The sequence below is a fragment of the Sphaerodactylus townsendi genome, linkage group LG04, assembly GCF_021028975.2.
Source record: "Sphaerodactylus townsendi isolate TG3544 linkage group LG04, MPM_Stown_v2.3, whole genome shotgun sequence".
Taxonomy (NCBI): Eukaryota; Metazoa; Chordata; class Lepidosauria; order Squamata; family Sphaerodactylidae; genus Sphaerodactylus; species Sphaerodactylus townsendi.
The window spans coordinates 157,144,253-157,158,581 of NC_059428.1; the positions used below are offsets into that span (position 1 = coordinate 157,144,253).

The window sequence follows — 14,329 nt, forward strand, 5'->3', positions numbered from 1 at the left end:
ACCAGAGCAAATGAGAAATTATTTTATTTATTTATTTATTTATTTATTTTATTTATTTATTAAACTTTTATGCCGCCCCATCCTCCAGGGGCTCCGGGCGGTGTACAGCATAAAACAGGGTAAAACAAGTCACTAAAATCTTTAAAAGCGGTAACAAACATTAATAGTAATCCATAAAATAGCTTAAAACTCATAAAACAGCAAAAAACCATAATACATTATAAAAGGCGTCCGACCCCAATTTAAAACCTACCCCCATGAGGGGGGATGGCAGGACCCCTCAATATGAGGGGACCCTGATGTAACTGCCCTAGGGGCAGGGCAGTAAGGGGGCACCATGTCAGCAGCTGGACACTCCAAAGGCCCGGTGGAACAACACAGTCTTACAGGCCCTGCGGAACTCACCCAGGTCCCGCAGGGCCCGGACAGCTGGAGGAAGGGTGTTCCACCAGGCCGGGGCCAGTGCCGTAAAGGTCCTGGCCCGCGTGGAGGCCAGCCGCATCATAGAGGGGCCGGGGGCCACCAGTAAGTTGGCCTCTGCAGAGCGCAGAGGCCGAGTTGGGACATATGGGGTGATGCGGTCCCGAAGGTACGAGGGTCCCAGGCCGCGCAAAGCCTTAAAGGTCAAAACCCACACCTTGAAGATGATTCGGAATTCAACCGGGAGCCAATGCAGCTGTCGCAACACAGGCTGGATGTGTTCTCTGAAGGCGCCTCCTGTGAGCAGGTGTGCTGCCGCATGTTGGACCAGTTTTAACTTCCGAATCAAACGCAAGGGAAGGCCGGCGTACAGCGAGTTACAATAGTCCAGCCTGGAGGTGACCGTTGCATGGAATTACGGCTACTTTAAGAACCTTGCCATTCGCCAATTTGGACTTTCAACTGAAGAGCTGCGCAGAGGTTTCAGGGAGATCGAACGCAGACCTGGGGAGTCATGTGGCTCATTAGTTTGCAGTGGTTAGTTCAAGTTGGCAGGAACATCTGCAACATTTAACATTAACGCTGCAGAGAAACCATCAAACCTAACAAATGTCACATTGCTAAGTCATCCATTGTATACTTAGGTCATCAGATTGGAGGAGGAAAAATTGCTCCACAGGAGGTCAAAACAGAGGCAATAGTCAAATGGCCTTGACCCATGACAAAGAAACAAGGTCAGAGCTTCCTGGGGGCCTGTGGATTTTATAGATTTATTAAAAACTTTAGTCATTTGGCAGCAAGCTTAACAAATCTGTGCAGAAAGAGTGCTCCCACAAAACTGGTACGGACAACGGGATGTCAACAAGCCTTTGAACTGTTAAAGGAAAAATTAGCTCAGGCTCCAATTCTTAGGCCACCGGATTATACCAGTCCATTCTTTGTAAAAACGGATGCTAGTCGGAATGGCGTCGGAGCAGTTTTATCACAGAAAGACGATAATGATTGTTTTCACCCTGTGATATATCTGAGCCGTAAATTGCTTCCTAGAGAGCAAAAATATAGTGTTATAGAGCAGGAAGCATTGGGCGTAGTATGGGGACTCAACGCAGGAGCTGGAACTGATGTGTCTATCACAGAAGATGCCACCCAAATTGACGAGGCTGGGATGCAGGGTGAGTGCTTCAACAGACGCACAAACGCTTCTGCTGCAGGTGGTGTTGGAGAGCATTGCGGAATTAGACCGGTGACCGGCTCCCCTGAACACGGCTGCATGCACCCCCCCTGGCTTTCCTGCTGCATTAGTGCATGCATTAGTGCATGAATGACGTGTCGCTCTCCCCAAACGACATTTCCAGGGAACAGTTTCCTTCTTATGATGTCTGCTTTTCCATTTGCAGAGCCCCCGCCCGGAAACAATGTGCCAGCCATGCAGGGCCAGCAGGAAGACCAAAACGCGGACCGTGGCCAGGGAGCCTCTCGGAGAAGTGAAGGTACGGATGTACACAACATGTGACTCGTGGCTGAGTGTTCAGCTGCCCCTGCAGCATCACCAACATGCCATTCGACAATATGGTGTGTTACTGGTAGACATGATCGACCCATTCTCTGATTGTTCTCCAGTTCACAGGGCAACGTGTTGGCCAGCCACGGGTGGAGACCTCGCCATGGTGCTAAATAGTTGCCCTTTGTGTTACAGTCAGAGACCTCCAATGGCACGTCAGGAATCTGGAGGCGTCGCAGGAGAGGACAGAGGCAGCAGTCCAGCGCATCTTGGACCTTCTGGAGCGGCGGATTGTGGATGAACAACAGTGAAAATGTGTTTTGTTTTGCTGGAAAAATAATAGAGAGGGCACTGTTTGGGGTGTTGGGGAGGGGTGGGTTGTTGGGGTTATTACTAAAACTTTTGCTTGCTTGTTTGTTAAATTTTAAAATAAATGTTTGACTGAAAAATATCTCTCTGCCCTATTTACCAAGCGGGAGTGGGTGTGTGTGTGTTTCTGCCAAGGATTGCCAGCTCCCTGTGTGACGTTGCCTTTCCAACACATTGCTAAAATGACACAACATAGGCGTGGGAGATCAGTCCATGAACATCTGGAGTGCCATAAGTTCGCTACCATGGATATAGAGGATACATTATCCAATCACCAATATAGGCAATTGATGGAAGTTTTGCATGACTGGCCACTCTGCCACTGGATTGGGCCTTCCCAAGACTGGTGTTGAACTGGGTAGGACAGACTCTAGGTCTGGACCGTCTCACTGTCAAGCCTCTGACTGGCGGGTCACTTTCCACCAGCCTCAGGGCCTCCTCAGCTTGTAGAGAGTCACTGGAATTCTGCCAGCTAACTCAGCTGGGTCAGAATCCTTCTTCTCCACAAGTTACAGATCTGACAGACTCTCTCTGTCAAACACTGATCTCAAGCTGCATTAACTCTGGCTGTTACTAAGGCCTCTTTCATTAGGCCGTGAACACACACCAGCCCTACAGTGTGGGCACATCCCTTACAGTATGCTTTAAGATTACAGGCGATGCAGCTGAGGGCTGAGAGTTCTCATTCCCCTCCCCCTTCTAGGATTTGTCTTAAGATGGTGCCCATTACTTAAAAGTCTAATTTGTCTTAAGACGGTGCCCGTTACTTTAATTCTAAGTTTCAGAGAACGGTATTGCAGGAAGTGTTTGTGGTTTTTTAGTTAAACAAGTGAGAGACATGCATTTTAATATGCCTGGGGCTTTTTATAGTTTAGTTTGTGATCAGCTGTGCCCTCCAAGCTCCCCAGTACATAAGCATCACCACAGGATGTGATAAGGTAGATGGCTTCTAACACAACTTTCAGGGAAGATACACTAGTTACTAGCCATGATAGCAAAATGTTACCATCACATTCAGAAATTGTGTGATACCAGTTGCTGATTATAAGCAATGGGGAAAGGCCTTCTTGCCCTACTGAAAAGATTCCATGAAGCATTTGGCTCAGCACTGTTGGTAGCAGGATCTTGGGATCAGGGTGTGCAGTAAGATATTGCTGACCTGATGAGGTGACAAGTCAGAAACATCCAGCAATTCTGCTCTCCTTGACATGACTCCTGATTCAGATGTTGTTATTCCCAATAACATATTGCATCAGGAGTCACTTAGGAAGACCACAACAGTTGTCAGACTAGTATCTGGAAGACCCAGATTCGAATCCCCACTTGTGCTATGGCAGCTCTCTGGGTGACCTTGGGCCAGTCACATTCTCTCAGCCTAGCCTACCTCACAAGGTTGTCGTGAGGGCAAAACAGAGGACAGGAGAGTGATGAATACTGTTTTGGGTCCTCATTGGGGAGAAAAGTGGGATATAAATGAATTAAATTAAACTCTCCATCCCGTCTTTCGCGCAGCAAGTCAGAAATAGACACAGCAAGTCTATTTTATGTTCTAGATAAATTCAGACAGTTCTTTCAACTGCTATTTGCTGGGATCCCAAAGGCTGAAACCTCCATATCCCAAGGTAGTATATCTCTGCAGACCGGATACTATAAAAAACTACAGGGAACAGCACAACCTGGCAGGAGAAAAATCAATCAGGTCTCCGCCAGGCATCCTCCAGGCTCCCCGCTGGCTGCTTTTTAAGACACCAAAGGCCCAGCAGGCAAGTGGTTCAGGGAAAATATGCAGAGCCTGCGGTAATCTGCCTCAAGACCCGGCGCTGGGAGTGTGCATTTTTATGTATTGCCATCGTTGGCTCCCCCCCCCCCCCCAAAAAAACCCCTGCCCCCTCTTTCAAGAATAGAGGCCACACACAGCTGCTTTCTTTGAAACAGATTTGAGACCTCTTTGAGACCTCCAGCCGCAGAGTAGCCTAACGGAAGTAGCCAGGGGGGGAGGGTTAGTTGAGGGCTTCCGGTTCTCCCACTAGAAGGTCACAAAGAAACACTTGCCAGTATTCTGGAGGAGAAACGCCCTGCTGCTTTAACAGAAGCTACATGGGTGGAAATGGACAGTTGAAGCTTCGAATTGTACGGAGGCAAATAACATCACCTGGCAGATAGCATCGCACTGAGCTTCTGATCAAAGGGCAGGATTTTTTTCCAGGTTGTTAGCAACCCTCCAAAGAACTGATCCACTTTTTTAAATTAAAAAAAAAAATCACGTTGGGTGCTAAAACAAAAAAAGGGGGTGAGGGTGGGAAAATGCGTGGCAGCGTAAGATTAAAAAAGGTCTAATCTACAGCTTCATGAATAGGAGGGGGATATATCAACACCTGCTTTCCCTTTTGACTCAGGATTCATTCATTCATTTTTAGTCTGCCTTTTTCACTGGGACTCCAAGCGAATTACACAGAGTGAGTCAATAATCCCAAATTTCTGATCCCATTCTCTGGTAAATCACGCTCCCTAATTGGTCCCCATTTTGCATTTGGTGGAGGTTTGGGGATTCTCAAAAATGTTTGTATTCTTCAGTGTGCGCTAGGTCGCTTCTCAGAGAGGGCTCTGAGTGCCACCTCTGGCACCCATGCCATAGGTTCGCCACCACTGACATAAACCAAATCCCAGCACACTGCTGCCTTTCAAGCACCTGTTGTTATGAATCCAGATTTAACAGCAACAGTTCCAGTTGCCAACGTTTGGGGCAGAATCTACCTCTGATGTTAAAAAGTGGCATCAAATTGCAGTTGATTTATGCTGACTCCTCATGGGCTGTCATGGCAACAGACTAACAGAGGCAGTTTGTCATTTCCTGCCTCCGCATAGTGACCCTAGACCAGTGATGGTGAACCTTTTTGAGACCGAGTGCCCAAATTGCAACCCAAACCCCACTTATTTATCACAAAGTGCTAACCTGGCAATTTAACCTGAATGCTGAGGTTTTAGTTTAGAAAAAACCGGTTGGCTCTCTCTTCCTCTACCCCACCCGCTCGAGCAGGGGCCAGCCTGCTCTAGCCACCAGGAAGGTCCGCGTGCACCACTCTGTGCCTCTCTAGCATCTCTGCCTCCTCTGCTTCCCCCAGGAAGCAGCCACATGGAGCACAGGCCCGCCAGCCGAGTCCTCCCTGCTCACTGCGGTGTGCGCACGTCGTGCTCAGTGGCCCAGGCCAGCCTAGATGTGTGTGTGTGTGGGGTGTGTGTGTGATTTTCCGCCCCCCTCATTATGAACTCTGTGTGCGCATGCCCACAGAGAGGGCTCCGAGTGCCACCTCTGGCACCCGTGCCATAGGTTCGCCATCACTGCCCTAGACCTCCTTAGTGGTCTCCCAACCAAGAACCAACCAGGACTGACACTGTTTGCAATGGGGCAGGCAGGGCAAGGGAGTTGGGGGGGGGGGTAAGACTAGGTGGGCTGGCTGTGGGTAGAGGGAAGAGGGGAATAAGAGGGGAAGTCCTCCTATGGATTAAAAACTGGTTGAGAAACAGGAAGCAAAGTGTGGGTGTAAATGGGAAGGTCTCACAATGGAGAGATGTAGGGAGTGGTGTCCCCCAAGGATATGTTTTGGGACCACTGCTCTTTAACCTATTCACAAATGACCTGGAAGTAGGGGTGGATAGTGTGGCAGTAAGTTTGCGGATGATACCAAATTGTGTAGGGTGGTAAGAACTGCAAAGGATTGCAAAGAGCTCCAAGCAGACCTTTATAAATTAGGTGAGTGGACTGAGAAATGGCAAATGCAGTTCAATGTAGCAAAATGTAAAGTGATGCACATAGGGGCAAAAAAATCCAAACTTCACATACACACTACAGGGGTCAGTGCTATCCATCACAGACCAGGAAAGGGATTTGGGCGTCTTAGTTGATAGTTCCATGGGAATGTCAACTCAATGCATGGCAGCTGTGAAAAAGGGCAAACTCTATGCTGGCGATAATTAGAAAAGGAATTGATAATAAAACTGCAAAGATTGTCATGCCCTTATATAAAGTAGTGGTGTGACCGCACTTGGAGTCCTGTGTTCAGTTCTGGTCGCCACATCTCAAAAAGGATATTGAAGAGATAGAAAAAGTGCAGAGAAGGGCAACAAGAAGATTGAGGGACTGGAGCACCTTCCTTATGAGGCGAGGCTGCAGTGTTCGGGACTCTTTAGTTTGGAGAGGAGATATCTGAGGGGGAGGATATGATTGAAGTCTATAAAATTATGCATGGGGTAGAAAATGTTGACAGAAAGTTTTCTCTCTTTCTTACAATACTAGAACCAGGGGGCATCCATTGAAAATGCTGGGGGGAAGAATTAAGACTAATAAAAGGAAACACTTCTTCACGTAATGTGTGATTGGTGTTTGGAATATGCTGCCACAGGAGGTGGTGATGGCCACTAACCTGGATAGCTTTAAAAAGGGCTTGGACAGATTTATGGAGGAGAAGTCGATCTATGGCTCCCAATTTTGATCCTCCTTGATCTGAGGTTGCAAATGCCTTAGCAGACCAGGTGCTCAGGAGCAGGAGCAGAAGGTGGCCATTGCTTTCACCTCCTGCCTGTGAGCCCCCAAAGGCACCTGGTGGGCCACTGCGAGTAGCAAAGTGCTGGACTGGATGGACTCGGGTCTGATCCAGCAGGCTCTTGTTTATGTTCTTAAGAGGTCTGGGGCAAATCTGTCCCGCTCTGGCAGCGAAGCAAAATTAATATCGTGCTATAAGTGGATTTGCTTGCCGGGGGGGAGCGAGGCTAACTTGATCTCATCAGATCTCAGACGCCCAGCAGGTTTGGCTCTGGCTAGTATTTGGAGAGGACTACCAGGGGCGTGATGCCGAGGAAGGTTGTGGCAAACCACTTGTGGCGTTTTATTTCCCTGGGTGACCGGGGGTGTGTGTGTGTTCTCCCCGTCTGAGGCTCCTGTTTCAGGGGCCTGTTGTCCAACCACGACTTAAGCCCCAGGGTGGAGGAGGAACATTCACATATACCTTCTCCTCTTCCTCCTGCAGCAGGAGCAGCAGAAGACCGCGCGGAGGACTTGGCCAAGCTTCATCTCCCAGAGGAGTCCAAGACTGAAATGGTCGATTTACATTCTACGCTAGTCAGTTGCTGTGAAGGTTCCATCACATCCTGGGGTTCTAGAACAGGGGTCTGCAACCTGCGGCTCTCCAGATGTTCATGGACTACAATTCTCATCATTGGCCAGATGAGATTTGTAGTCCATGAACATCTGGAGAGCCGCAGGTTGCAGACGCCTGTTCTAGATCATTTGCAGGAGACGGCTGAAGCCCCTTCTTCAAGCCTCCCATGGTTCCAAGTCAAAGCAGGCGCCACGTGCACAGGATCTGAGCATGAACTCGCGGTTGATATAAGCTGAACTCAAAACTAAAAAAAGTTATAAATATGCATCTATATCTCTTGCTAGAATGCAGAAAGGCAATGAGGCACGCGGGTTTTTGCTCGCGCGGCCTAAGGAAGCGGAGAAGTCAGTGGCACCGTTGTGGTTTCACACGCACCGCTGCGACTGTCCACCAGCATTCAAAGCAGATGCATGACTAAGAAAGGGGGGGGAAGGAGGGTGGGGGTGGGGGGAGAATGGGACTATTTTTTACCAAGGAAGAGATCATTACAATTTGGTGTCGCATGTTCCCGAAGTGCGGTAGCGTGGCCGAGCGGTCTAAGGCGCTGGATTAAGGCTCCAGTCTCTCCGGGGGCGTGGGTTCGAATCCCACCGCTGCCATCAAGCTTTTGCCAGGCTGCGGTTTTGCAGCCGGGGAAGACGCGCCCGCGCAGCAGCGCCACCTGGCGGCCGTTCGCGGGCCGCGCAGCCTCGCCGCGGCGCATTGTGGGTAAGGAGGAGGCGCTCGGCGCTCCCCACGTGTTAGCAGGAGTCCCAGCAACATGGCTGCTGGCTGAGATCCTTCACCCCCCAGCTGGACCTACCGGGCTCGCCGCCACCCGCCTGGGGAGGGCACAGGCAGGCGGTCCCCCCCATCCCCTCGGCTCTTCCGCCCCAGTGGAGGTTAAGGTACGGAAGGGAAGAATTATGCAAACCCCCCCCCTTTTTTTTAACGAAATCTTTCAAGGTACCCCTTTGCAAGGCCCGGGATGATGATATGGGGGCTTTTGCATTGCTGCAAATGGAGTGTGTGTGTGTGTGTGTGTGTATAAAAAAGTAATGGGGTGGCGGAATCATCCGGGCTGTTCCCGGTGCCTGCCGCGAATGGGGAAAGCCACCAGAAAAACTGGCTGTTTTGAAAAGTTGGACACCGGGCAGGATGAGACATCTTCCAATTTACTTTTAAAACAGTTTTTCCTTCGATCACTGCATGTATGTGGGTTGCGTTCCTCTTTTTTTCTTTGTAAACCGGCCCTGCTTTTGCTGTCCGGTTGCATCAGACGCCTCGTTGGCCAGCATGAGGCTGCAATCTTGAAAACATGTTTTTTTGCCCCCTGGGAGGCAGTCCCAGTTCGGGATAGGATTTGCTCCCTGCGCCTTTGCAAGGGCTGGGGGAGGTTTTATTTCCAAAGCTGCTCCGAAAGGCGGCTATTGAACCGATCGCCTCCTGAAGTTTTCCAGGAACGATTCAATTTCAGGCCAGGATGTGAATTGTTGCCCTGCGGGGAGGCTGGTGTTTTCCTTCCTGGTTTCGCTACACGTCAGCATGTCGTGGTTGTTGCCTAGCAAAAGGTGACCCCCTTTTTAAAGGCAGAAGTGAGTCCTGCTATTGAATCCTTCCGTCAGAATCACAGCTTTATGTGAAAAAGAAAGATCTATCTAGCTAAAGCAGAATTCAACACACTCTCTCTACTCCCTTTTCATTGTATAGGGAAAATGACGGATGCAGCTACATTTCTGTCATGCCTACGGAAAGGGTTGCTGGCTCATCGAGAGCCTCTGATTGCCCCGAGAAGAAAATAATTTTGCTGTCCACAACCTGAGTCTCTCACCAAGGGGAGAAGGACATCTTAAGTGAATAAATCAGAAACCTCTCTTTGCCTTTATATCTTAGGGAGAAGGGGTGCTTGCAATTTCGGTAATTTGGGTTTTTGCAAAGGCTGGCTTCTGCTGGCAGGGAGTGGCTGTGCATGCCGAGGCCAAGCTAACTTGTGGAGCTGGAGAAAGCATCAGGCTATCTACTGTGGAGTTTTTGGGTGACTCACGAAGCGAGATATCCTTCCAATCTCCCTGCCTGGCTGCTCTGCCCTTGTGTACAGAGTTGGGCAGTGCCCGCCTGGAGAGATTTGTTCTGCCGGGGTTGCCGGCCTCTTTGTAGGAGACTTTTCCTCTGGCTCCTGCAAGGCAAAGTGGGCAGAATCCTTTTTGGTGTGGGCGATCTGCCCCGTCACCTGCCCCAGTTTGCGGTCTGTGCTGTTGCTCAAGGCGCGCGCCGCTGGTGGGAAAAGGTGGCTGGTGAACGTTGCTTGACAAACCAGACCGACTGTCGTGTAGATCTTGAAGGTGCCAAGCCTAAATTGCAACCTGTGTTGGAAGAAGAATGGCTTTTCTCCCCCTCTCTTAAAAAAAGAAAGTTCCTAGTCCTTATGGGGACAGGCGCGTTTGAATCCAGTTGGGCGCAAGTCTGCAAATGGGTCTCATTTGGCGGGCAGCACGTGAGTGTCCCAGCCATCTGGCCTTCTGCCAGATTCTGCTGATGCCCTTCTATCTGTCCCGTGTCCACAGAAGCCTTCACCTTGTTTGCTCAGTCTTCTCAGTTCTGCAGCAGGGTGCATTTTGGGTTGTCGGTAAAGCATTTGGCTTGATGCAGTGCAAGCGAATGATATTAAAGTTCACCGAATCGCAGCTTCAGAGACTTGGGGAAGAAACTGCTGTTGATAGTTATTCAGGGGCCAGAGAGCTCCTACTTTGTGTGGGCCAGGCCACAACCCAAAAAAAGCGAGAGAGGAGGGGGGGGGGGAAGAAACGTGCAATGGAGAGAGTTCTTTTGTATCTCTCTCAGCCCGTGATGGATTCTGTGATGTCATCTTTCTCAGCCTGTGATGTATTCTCACTCAGTCCCTCCCCTTGATGGGTCCCAAAGCTGTTTACAACACCCTTCCTCCTTCCTGTGTGTTCTTACAATCTCTGTCCTGTGAGGTAAGTTAAGCAGAGAGGAAGAATGACCAGCCCAAAGCCAGGCAGCAAGCTTCAAAGCCCACTCTCATGGATTCAAATCCAAAATAGAAGTTTGCTCAGCGGGGAAAGCGGAGTGAGGAAGCAGCAGAGGGGCAGATTGACCTTTTAGGCTTCCTGTTGGTGACCTCTTTTGGCCACAGATTGAATCAAGGAAGTTGATAGAATGTATTTATTTTCCTTTTTCAGCATAATCTGACCACCCTGGCAAGGCTGTCTTCCTTTCCATGCTATTATGGCCAATGAAGAAGATGATCCAATCATACAGGAGGTAGAGTGATATATTTCCTTCCGTGTTCGTCGCGTTGGGTTTTGCGCCAGTCAGAGAACGTTGCGTGTTTCTCTACGCCGATCAGCCCTCTGACGGTTGGTGCTCTCGCCACATCATCCGGGGTCTAGACTGAAATCAAAGATGGCTGTGAAGGGCTCGCAAACAGCCACTCGGTTAACTGAAGTTCAAAAGGCTGTCCTTCTATGTTAGCTGAAGCGTTTGGATTTTTAAAAAATGGTATCCTGTCTTTCATCTGGATGCGAAGATCCTGTCAGAAGCCCAAGATCAGGGGCAGCGGCTCTGTGGCGGAGCCTCTGTATTATTTGCTGAAGGTCCCATGTTCGATTCCAGACATCTCAGGTCAAAAGGATCTGGTAGAAGGTGACGTGAAAGATCTTGACCTGAAACCCTGGAGAGCTGTCCGAGTTTCTCATCCTTGTGGGGACTGAGTAAATGATACCAACAGAGGGTCAGGGTCTGACCCAGTCCAAAATAGCTTTGGCAGTTTGTGGTCTTTAACCCCAACATTGGGATCCTTTGATTGGCTGTGGTGTCCCACCTGTTGATGTCCAAGCGCCAAACACATTTGCATTGTGTCAATTACAAAGTGCACAAGTGTGAACAGCCGGTAGATTTTGAGGTGGTTGCAGCCTGTTCTGGGGGTGTTGTATACATAAAATGCAGTAAAAGAGCCATGCACACTACCCTGAGCAAGCTGCAACCTGAGCTGAATAAAGTTCCAGCTTTGGAACTTTCTAAGACTTTAGAGAATATTTTGCCATTTCCAAAACTCACAATTTATGAATTGTTTACAAGTAGCATTGTGTAGCTTTCTGTCTCACTTGTTTGTTTGTTTTCCTTTGCTAGATTGACGTATACCTGGCCAAGAGTTTGACGGAGAAGCTCTATCTGTTCCAGGTATTTTGAATTGAGACGTTAAAAAAGGGGGGGGGAGTGTAAAATGTTGGGAGCTTTTAAAAACGTTCGGTATCTCTGCTTTATTGCAGTATCCTAATTTTATGTAGCAGAAATATGCCTAATAAAGGTCTTTGTACTGTATTGTATTGTTATTGCAGTATCCCATCCGCCCTGCTTCAATGACCTACGACAACGTGACTCGCCTGTCAGCGAAGATCAAACCAAAACAGCAAAAGGTGGGTGTCCTTTTTAAAAAAAACTGGTTCAAAAGGCCGATAGTTGAGCTGTTCCATCAGGCAAGCTAGGTCTCCCAGATCTCAGGCTGTGTTTTGCATGCTTGCTTGGGCACATGGGAAATTCTGCTCTGGGTGGGCTACCCTCTTGGTTTTGATTTTTTAAAAAATCAGATGACTCTGTTGTATCAAGTTGCCTGCGTGGTGTCGTGGTTAAGAGTGTGGGGCTCTAATCTGGAGAACCAAGCGTGATTCCTGACTCCTCCACATGAGCTTATCTGGTGAACCGGATTTGTTTCCTTGCTCCTCCACATGAAGCCTGCTGGTCACAGTTCCCTCTGAACTCACTTAGCCCCACCTCCCTTACAAGGTGCCTGCTGTGTAGAGAGGAAGGGAAAGGAGTCTCGTTTGAGTCTCCTTAAAGGTAGAGAGAAGCAGAGTATAAAAACCCACTTTTCTTAAGAACATAAGAACTAGCTCCTGGATCAGACCAGAGTCCATCTAGTCCAGCACTTTGCTACTTGCAGTGGCCCACCAGGTGTCTTTGGGAGCTCACATGCAGGATGTGAAAGCAATGGCCTTCTGCTGCTGCTGCTGCTGCTCCTGAGCACCTGGTCTGCTAAGGCATTTGCAATCTCAGATCAAGGAGGATCCAGATTGGTAGCCATAGATCGACTTCTCTTCCATAAATCTGTCCAAGCCCCTTTGAAAGCTATCCAGGTTAGTGGCCATCACCACCACCTGTGGCAGCATATTCCAAACACCAATCACACGTTGCGTGAAGAAGTGTTTCCTTTTATGAGTCCTAATTCTTCCCCCCAGCATTTTCAATGGATGCCCCCTGGTTCTAGTATTGTGATTTCCCTTATTTTGGAACCAGCTCCCTGACCCAGAAAGTTGAACTGCATGTTATGCTGTGTATTAATTGGTATTTCATTGATCACCAATGCTCAGGTGGAGCTGGAGCTGGCCATCGATACTTTGAATCCCAATTACTGTCGGAGCAAAGGGGAGCAGATAGCGCTGAACGTCGATGGGGCGTGTGCGGACGAGACCAGCACCTACTCCTCGTAAGTGGCATCCTTGCGCCTGATCGACCAAGGGAGCTCCACTTTGCTGTAATGCAAAAATAGCCCGGTGGCTTCAGCTGTCTCTGCATGACGTCCGCAAGCCGAAGGAGAACATCCGATTTTGATTGTTTGTTCCAATGTAGAAAATTTTGGATCTAAGATGGGCATGTTTCAGTTAGTTATTTATAAACATGCAAGTATGCATGTATGGCTTTTGAGCATTGGCATTTCTCTTTCTGCCTGTCTCTCCTTTTCTTAGTCTGATACTTTCTCATTGTGAGCGATGCTTACTTGAGCTCTCTCACTTCCAGGTACCACGGTAGCAGGATTCATTTGTGGTTCCTGACAGTACTGGGTTGTAGCTGAGCGGGAAATCAGAATATAAAGGCTGATATCCAGAGGTGGGATCCAGCAGGTTCTCACAGGTTCCCAAGAGTAGGTTACTAATTATTTGTGTGTGCCGAGAGGGGGTTACTAATTGGTGATTTTGCCATGTGATTTTTGCCTTAGTTACACCCCTCCTCTCAGCAGTAGCGCGCAGAACTTGAAGCAGTCTAGCAGGAGGTGCACCGGCGTGCGTGGCAGCCTGCGCCTTGCCACAGCCCCGCCCAGGAATGCCCCACCCCTGGAATACCCGGCCACGCCCCCGTTGTGCCCTGCCCAGCCCCATTGACACTACGCCACAGTTTGAATCCCACCACCATGGGAACCTGTTACTAACATTTTTGGATCCCACCACTGCTGATATCCTGTGAACAAATGTGCTGTTGATTGTTGGCATGACGTCCCTCGCTCGGTTGTGGTGCATTGGTGCTTGCGAAAAATTGATTACAGTGTGGTTATGAGCACTAGCATAAGGCCTGGTCTCTGGTAGATGCCGATCTAGAACGCATCTTAAAAACCAAACAACCCATCTCAAGCAAAAAATATATATATTGAAACTCCTTCAATGCAGTTGCAAAACTGTCACAACAAGCCGAACCCCTGCCTGGCTGGAACACTTTCTCTCTGCTGAGCTAGTTTTCTGTTTGCAGACGGGGATTTTTTGGGAGTGGGGGGTGGGGTAAACATAGCAACCCTTTCCAAAACATTTCTCACCTAGAGTCTGAAGCAGTGCAAGACCTTATGGTCTCTTTGCTGAGTAGAAAATGAGATGTTCAGGGGTTACTATGGAAATCTCGAATGAGCTTCCTCCCCCCCCGGTGTGTACAGTTCCCCTGTTGAGCCCGTAATATGATTTTCCCCCCTTCTTGCTGGGTGTGGGCAGAACAAGCAGAAGCACGACGACAACTTCCTGGTTTTGTTTTGTCACAGGAAGCTGATGGATAAACAGACCTTTTGCTCTTCCCAGACCACGAGTAACGTTTCACGATATGCTGCTGCTGTCTACCGAAAAGG

General features: G+C 49.0%; 1 protein-coding gene and 1 non-coding gene across 2 annotated transcripts in view; both read left to right on the top strand.

Moving 5' to 3' along the window:
- Nucleotides 1-7,963: 7,963 nt before the first annotated feature.
- Nucleotides 7,964-8,045, top strand: TRNAL-AAG. Its single transcript has one exon. It is a non-coding gene; the product is annotated as a tRNA-Leu (tRNA).
- Nucleotides 8,046-8,185: 140 nt separating this feature from the next.
- The window catches only part of POLR3E (RNA polymerase III subunit E), a 30,263-nt gene continuing 24,119 nt past the window's right edge, over nt 8,186-14,329 (top strand). Inside the window, exons 1-6 of the mRNA XM_048494197.1 lie at nt 8,186-8,333; nt 10,629-10,710; nt 11,578-11,628; nt 11,787-11,864; nt 12,816-12,931; nt 14,246-14,328. Of these exons, the coding sequence (XP_048350154.1) occupies nt 10,675-10,710; nt 11,578-11,628; nt 11,787-11,864; nt 12,816-12,931; nt 14,246-14,328 (364 nt within the window). The 5' untranslated portion in view covers nt 8,186-8,333; nt 10,629-10,674. The remainder of the gene's footprint in view (nt 8,334-10,628; nt 10,711-11,577; nt 11,629-11,786; nt 11,865-12,815; nt 12,932-14,245; nt 14,329) is intronic.